Raw genomic sequence first — 8,398 nt, forward strand, 5'->3', positions numbered from 1 at the left:
ATACATACTGGCTTTGTTTTCATAGCACTACATACTACTAAATACTGGCTTTGTATTCATAGCACTACATACTACTACATACATACATACTGGCTTTGTTTTCATAGCACTACATACTACTACATACTGGCTTTGTATTCATAGCACTACATACTACTACATACTGGCTTTGTATTCATAGCACTACATACTGGCTTTGTATTCATAGCACTACATACTACTACATACTGGCTTTGTATTCATAGCACTACATACTACATACTGGCTTTGTATTCATAGCACTACATACTACTACATACTGGCTTTGTATTCATAGTACTACATACTACTACATACTGGCTTTGTATTCATAGCACTACATACTACTACATACTGGCTTTGTATTCATAGTACTACATACTGACTTGAAATTGATACCCAACTATGTTGGGTATATTGTCAAAGATGTACACTATTTATTCAGTTCTAACTATGTTGGGTCGTAATCCAACCTTAGAAACAATGAAGAACTTTCAGTTTACATTTGGTTTTATCTTACAGAATACAAGCTAGAAATTGAGAGAAAGGCAGAGTGGGGTCGTATCAGGAAGAAGGAAGGTAAACAAGCAACTGACATAACTGTTTCAGCCACTAAAAGTGCTGCTGTAGAGGTAAGTAAAACTGAATTGTTGTAGGCAAGTAAAGATAGATTTAAGGTTGAAAACTGGTCTTTTTACTGCACGTCTTCACTGCACACATCAAAGAGTGTTCTAATCTAGTGTAGTGAGTACGCGCTCACTTGTGGACTATACACATGTACAACTATGGTTTTGCATATCTTTGACTGTCTGGCATTCACTATTGTTTTAGCCTACATCTAAAGGCAAATAGTCTGTAAAGGGACTGCTCTATTTGTTGCAGTGCTCATATGGATTTAGAAATCGATTTATGACAATGTCTATTTTTTTCTGACCCGGCCAGTCAAGGAGAGCAATACATCGTTCACTGTGTATTGAGCTTGGCATACAAAGTGGATGGACATAGCAAGTTTCAGGACTGAAAAATCAGTAATTGTGGGTTAGAATTATTGTGGTGTTTTGAGTCAATGTATTCTGGGGTATGATTAGGAATTTTCAGCTATCAGGATTTAATTTCTGGTTTTACCTCGGTAAAGCTATATTTTTGCCTCGGACGGTATAATTAATATTAGTAAAACTCTCCCCAACGATCCTAATATTATGTTTACAAAGTTGATGATTCCAACTTTGAAATGATCTGAAAGTTAGCAAGAGACCCATATGTTGAATTGTAGAACTTGATGTTCTTGCCGGGGAGTTAGAGAGATGTAGTAATTGTGGTTTAAAATCAACTCTTACAAACTATGTAACAGAGACTTAAACTTGGGCTTGCCAGTCAATTTGATGTAGTTAGTGGGTGAGTGTGGTACTCTGATCTGAATATAGTTCACAAAGTACAGTAAAAGTCCCACCAACAAAACCCATAGCATAGTAAGAGATCTAAATGTGCATGCAGAAAAAAATGACCAACAAAACCCATAGAAACAGATGTACATGCAGAAAAACCTAAATGTGGGCAAAGGTTTATAATTCATGGTGTTAATTCTAAAACTGTATCATTGTGGGTAAGACAAGAACATATTTTTGTGCAACTTTCATGTTAAAAGCATACCATTCCAATGCAAAGGCAATGATTTTGTTCAGAAATGGAGGTAGGACTATAATCCTTCCTACCTCCATAGTTCAAAACAGCTGACCTTAACTGTTACAGCATATCCACATTTCTTATGAGTGAGTTAGAAGACATCATTTGGCAACTACTTCCTTCGCCCCTGTGTTAGATCTTGTATTTCTGTAATGATAACCATATTTCAGTCTTGATATTACAAATATATGTAGACCTGATTCTTGTGATCATTTACTCATGTATTGAAGTGTATTCAAACTTTCCTAGCTGCATAATCAACTTTACTTTACTAATAAAATTTACTTTATCACAAGTATTGTAAAATGACATGCCAATAATATGATATCACAGCACATTTTTAGACATCTTCAACTTTTTCTTTGAAGAATTCTTCATTCAGATACCCTAGAACACCTGCACACCAAATTTCATCCCAATCAGTTCACTAGTTTTGAAGCTGTCATTTCTTTTTACTTTGAACTTTTCTGTTTACAAAAATCATGGTTTTTGACCCTAAAAATGAAGATATCTTGCTGTCATAAACAGTTCTGAATAGACCTCACAATAAAAATCATGACTGTTTCGGTGACTATTTTTCTAGAGTCAGAAATAAAATAATTATTACTCATTCGAGAACGCACAATGTCAAAAGGTCGCACTGGTGCAAAGCATCATGGGAAAAAAACTTTCTTTGGCACACCTCACTTAAGGAATATAGCTGTAACAAAAAAGTTAATACAGGGACCCTGTCTTTTTTTTTCATTCAATCTTAAATTAATTCAGTATAAAGAAAATAATATATCTCAATATAAACAAGAAAATGACCACAGATATTTTTTTTATTTGGAAGCAAATAATTTGTTTGCTATGAATTTTGGTGTAAATTTTACAAATATATGTGAATACAATACCTAGAAATATATCATTGTAGGATGATTAAAATTAAAATGAGAAAGAAAGACAAATATAAATTGCTCAGGGAAATAAGGTATGATATCAAAATTTCATAAAATGCACGAATGAAAGACTCTTTGACAGATGAAAAAAAGGTGCTAAACACATTTGAAACAAAAAATCATGTGAATTTTCCAAAAGTGCATTAACTTTGAGTTATCCTAACATTTTACCTAATTTGGGGACTCTTAATTTTATTGCATTAACTTTGAGTTATCCTAACATTTTACCTAATTTGGGGACTCTTAATTTTATTGCATTAACTTTGAGTTATCCTAACATTTTACCTAATTTGGGGACTCTTAATTTTATTGCATTAACTTTGAGTTATCCTAACATTTTACCTAATTTGGAGACTCTTAATTTTATTGCATTAACTTTGAGTTATCCTAACATTTTACCTAATTTGGAGACTCTTAATTTTATTGCATTAACTTTGAGTTATCCTAACATTTTACCTAATTTGGGGACTCTTAATTTTATTGCATTAACTTTGAGTTATCCTAACTTTTTACCTAATTTGGGGACTCTTAATTTTATTGCATTAACTTTGAGTTATCCTAACATTTTACCTAATTTGGGGACTCTTAATTTTATTGCATTAACTTTGAGTTATCCTAACATTTTACCTAATTTGGGGACTCTTAATTTTATTGCATTAACTTTGAGTTATCCTAACATTTTACCTAATTTGGGGACTCTTAATTTTATTGCATTAACTTTGAGTTATCCTAACATTTTACCTAATTTGGGGACTCTTAATTTTATTGCATTAACTTTGAGTTATCCTAACATTTTACCTAATTTGGGGACTCTTAATTTTATTGCATTAACTTTGAGTTATCCTAACATTTTACCTAATTTGGGGACTCTTAATTTTATTGCATTAACTTTGAGTTATCCTAACATTTTACCTAATTTGGGGACTCTTAATTTTATTGCATTAACTTTGAGTTATCCTAACATTTTACCTAATTTGGGGACTCTTAATTTTATTGCATTAACTTTGAGTTATCCTAACATTTTACCTAATTTGGGGACTCTTAATTTTATTGCATTAACTTTGAGTTATCCTAACTTTTTACCTCATTTGGGGACTCCTAATTTTATTGCATTATATTTACAGTACATATATTCATTTTTAGCACAACTGAACTGCGGTTTAGTAGTGCTATAGGGATCACTTGATGTGTGTGTGTGTGTGTGTGTGTGTGTGTGTGTGTGTGTGTGTGTGTGTGTGTGTGTGTGTGTGTGTGTGTGTGTGTGTGTGTGTGAACAAATTGATATTTTCAATGTTTAAAAATTGTGGATCATGACTTTTCCATTTGGCTGATTGGAAGAGAACAGTAGTAGTATTAATGGCTATAATCATGTTTTTTGAAACCAATAACTGCATAGAGTGTTGACTTTTTTAAAACATTTTGTGAGAGCTGTTGTTTATTACTTCTTGCCTATATCAGAGAATTAGATGTCATTCAATAAAATATATTTTGATGGTCGACACCACTGGAAAACTGATGGAAAACCTCTGGAAAGCCCTGGAATTTTTTTTTCTATAAGCGTACGAACCCTGTTTAAAGTCTTCATAGCTTTGCAAATCAAACATTTGAAGTGATAATATTTCAATCACGACCATGTGAGGCATATGACCTTGTCCTGTATAGCAAAATGGGAGTCATATTTGTGATAAAAAATCACATTTTGCGTGTTATCTCCACAAGTTTTATAACTAGTATGGACACCATTCCAAGTGTCTATCCTTACATTATCAATGATGAGCTTTTTAATGAGACCATAACCTTTGACCTTGACAAAAAATTTCAAGGTGAAGAGAGAGAAAAGGTTAGATTGTTGGTAATTATATTGAAAACCCAACACTACATTTGTTTGTTTCCCTGAAAAGTCCAACAAAAACATTTCCATGCCAAAACACTAATCATTTGACACTACAACACACAATTTGGGGGCTATTACTGACTATGGACACTACTGCACATGCGCAAGGGAAGTATGTACTTTTCCAAGTACAGGCGTACGTACGGACTAGTCATGCTAACAGAGTGATTTTACATTAGCAATCTTAGAAGTTGACAGCCCACACGCTGAATAGTTGTCCCTGGGGGACTTTTTATGAATTGGTGGATTTTCAGAAAACAGTGGTAGCAACAGAATGTGTGTTTATCAATGCAAATAATGACTGGTACTTAAATGATAAATATATTCAAACCTATGTTAGGTGTTTTATTTGTGTTTAATCTTGATTTTCTTACTGATGTCTGTTTTCCAGGTTGATCCATTTGGTCCTCCTGTTCTTGCTGTTGAAGCCAACGGTGAAGATCCTTACAACACAGGCTCCCAAACCAATGGTGGTGAAGATGACCCAATCCTTACAACACAGGCTCCCAAACCAAACAGAGATTTTTAAATCCATAACATAAAAGAGAGACATCAAATTGATAGTGCAGGTCAATGTACACAAGATAATTGCTACAGTATTTGATAGTGCAGGTCAATGTACACAAGATAATTGCTACAGTAGTTGATAGTGCAGGTCAATGTACACAAGATAATTGCTACAGTATTTGATAGTGCAGGTCAATGTACACAAGATAATTGCTACAGTATTTGATAGTGCAGGTCAATGTACACAAGATAATTGCAGTAGTTGATATTTCCCTTGCATATATCTTTATTAAATCACAGTCAAAAATTTACACAGTTGCCATTTTTTTGGTCATATTTGGTCAAGAACCCACCTGATTACTTTGATAGCAGAATGAGAATGCAAATGACAATATCACAAATAGAATATTATACAAGTCTAGAAAGTTGTTTTCATTATTTCTTATAAAATATGCAAATTAAGTGTGCATCTATTCACAGTTGTGTTGTCAATGTGCCAAATATGAAATAGATCAATAGACATTGCCCAGAAATTGGTCTCACACATTTATCAACTTGTTAATGTACATGTTGATACACACACACATTTATCAAGGGAGTCAATTGGTAATTTGAAAGTTTTCAGTGTTGATTTCTAATAGCATACTCTGTTGGCAAACTATAATACACATTTGACTCTGTTGGCAAACTATATATAATATACATTTGATATAGAAAGAACCTGAAAGTAATTTAGTAAGCAATAGACTTTGGTTTCACATATTATGACACACACACACACACACACACACACACATAGCAATAATAGTTGTTTGATTGAAAGTGTCTAAAATTTTAACTTAGTGTATTGGTGTGTGTGTACGGTATTCCATATACGCAATGTGGAGTTGGTTTATAGATAAGAATACAGAGTTAATATTAGTACAATGGGCTATTGTCACATGAATATGGAGTTAATATCAGTACAATGGGCTATTGTCACATGAATATGGAGTTAATATCAGTACAATGGGCTATTGTCACATGAATACAGAGTTAATATCAGTACAATGGGCTATTGTCACATAAATATGGAGTTAATATCAGTGCATACAAACTAGCAAGACAGTTTATTGATAAATTACAGAATATATTGTATTACATTTTAAAAAACACATGAGCTTGTCTTGCTATAACTAGCCACCACCCCCATGCCTACATACACAGTCAGATATTCCTCTAATGTGTTACTATTGGAATGTACAATGAAAGTAGGGGTGTTAGCTATGGTGTATCACTGTACTGTTGAAAGTAGGGGTGTTAGCTATGGTGTATCACTATTGTTGATGATCATTAATAACAATCCTTACTTTATCAATGTACATAATAACATACATTCTATAAATAGATTGAAATCACTTCTCCTTGTTATGAAATAAATAAAATTAGATATCTTGTTTTTTTTAAAAAGAATGTGTCCTTGATTCAAAATAAATTGTTATCAATGTAGCCTAGAAATTTGCTGACATCTTCATTTGATTGCCACATCCTATCCTTGATGGAATCCAATATATACTGGTATATATAGTACTTTGTGTTAAGATGTATACAATTTGTATAATTATCAATATTAAACTTTCATTTTGTAATTGTTTTTGTTTTTGTTTTGTGGCTGTACTCAATCTCATTTATAATTGATATTATATGATGTTAGATGTAAATATTTTTTTTAAATCATACATTTATATTTTTGTGTTTCTTTGTAGGACTATGTGAGCCTTGTTTCTATCAGATTATATACCCCTTTGATACGATAGTATCCCCATCGCAATAAAAGATGGATGCTACCACTATTGTTGTAGGGGGCAGAGCTTTGAGTTTTGTACAAATTATAGCACACCAATAAAGTTAAGCTTCTCATCACGTTTTTAGTTGTATTGTAATCAGTTTGTTGGTGTATGTCTCTCTGTGTGTGTGTGTGTGTGTGTGTGTGTATGTACGTACGTGTATGTGCGTGTGTGTGTATGCATGCATGCATGTATGCATGTATGTATGTATATGTATGTATGTGCGTGGGTATGCATATATGTATGTACATAATTATGTTTGTGTGCATGCATGCATGCATGCATGTGTGTGTATGTGTGTACCATGTATGTGTGTCTGTATGTATGTATGTATGTATGTATGTATGTGTGTGTATGTATGTATGTGTGTATGTATGTACATATGTATGTATGTGTGTATGTGTGTGTGCGTATGTATGTATGTATGTATGTATGTATATATGTATGTATATATGTATGTGTGTGTATGTATGTGTGTGTGTGTGTGTATGTATGTATGTATGTGTAGTTAAAATAGTGACAAAAAACTAAAATCTGGGGTAACCCAGGTGCCTCCACGCGAGATGCCCTGGAGCCTCAGGTAACCTAGGTATCTGTCTCAGGTAACACAGGTACCACAAAATAGTATTTGGGTTACTGGCACAGGTACCTAGGTTACGTCAAAATAACCCAGGTACCTGTGTCAAGTACCTTAGGTACCAGGCAATATATCCCAGGTACTCAAAAACACTAACCCTAAGCCCTGCCCTAACCCTAACCCAGGAATCTCTCAGGTAACCCTGGTCCCTCCAAAACCCTAACCCTTACCCCTAACTCAAACCCTAACCCTGAAGTTAACTTTTGCCAACTCTAGCCCTAACCTAGTGTCATCAAATAACTGAGTTAACAAGTCATTGAAAATGGTTTTAAGGAACTGGCAGTTTTCATTGTCATTTTCAAACCTGGTTAATGTTGTTTGGCCTCATATGGTTGTTAGTCCCCACCGGACGAAGTCCGGGACGGGGAATTATGGATTGGGTTCCATCTGTCCGTGCATCCGTGCGTCCGTCCGCAGCCGTTTCTTGAAGATGCCTGGACCGATTTCTTTCAAACTTGGTACAGGGGCAACATACAATGGCATACATATGCACATCAATTTGTTTCATGATACGATCCAATATGGCCGCCTAGCAGCCATTTTGTTTGCAAATTTTCCCTGTCTAAAGCCATAACTCAGACATGTTTGAACAGATCTCATTCAAAGTTGGTATTAGGACAGTGTTCTATAACATACATGTGCATATCCATTTTCATCGTGATACGATCCAATATGGCTGCCGGGCAGCCATTTTGTTTGCGAATTTTCCATGTCCAAAGCCATAACTCAGACATGCTTGAACAGATCTCATTCAAAGTTGGTGTTAGGACAGTGTTCTATGACATACATGTGCATATCCATTTTCGTCGTGATACAATCCGATATGGCTACCTGGCAGCCATTTTGTTGGCGCAGTTTTCATGTCCAAAGCCATAACTCAAGAAACGGCTGCGGA

General features: G+C 34.3%; 1 protein-coding gene across 2 annotated transcripts in view; it reads left to right on the forward strand.

Annotated features, from left to right (window-relative positions):
* LOC144448726 (doublecortin domain-containing protein 1-like) overlaps positions 1-6,936 on the forward strand; it is a 138,534-nt gene extending 131,598 nt beyond the window's left edge. For both annotated transcript variants that reach the window (XM_078139033.1, XM_078139034.1), the window contains 2 exons: positions 541-650; positions 4,925-6,936. In XM_078139033.1, the coding sequence (XP_077995159.1) occupies positions 541-650; positions 4,925-5,062 (248 nt within the window). In that variant the 3' untranslated portion in view covers positions 5,063-6,936. The remainder of the gene's footprint in view (positions 1-540; positions 651-4,924) is intronic.
* Positions 6,937-8,398: the final 1,462 nt, after the last annotated feature.

This window comes from Glandiceps talaboti, chromosome 17 (assembly GCF_964340395.1).
Source record: "Glandiceps talaboti chromosome 17, keGlaTala1.1, whole genome shotgun sequence".
NCBI lineage: Eukaryota > Metazoa > Hemichordata > Enteropneusta > Spengelidae > Glandiceps > Glandiceps talaboti.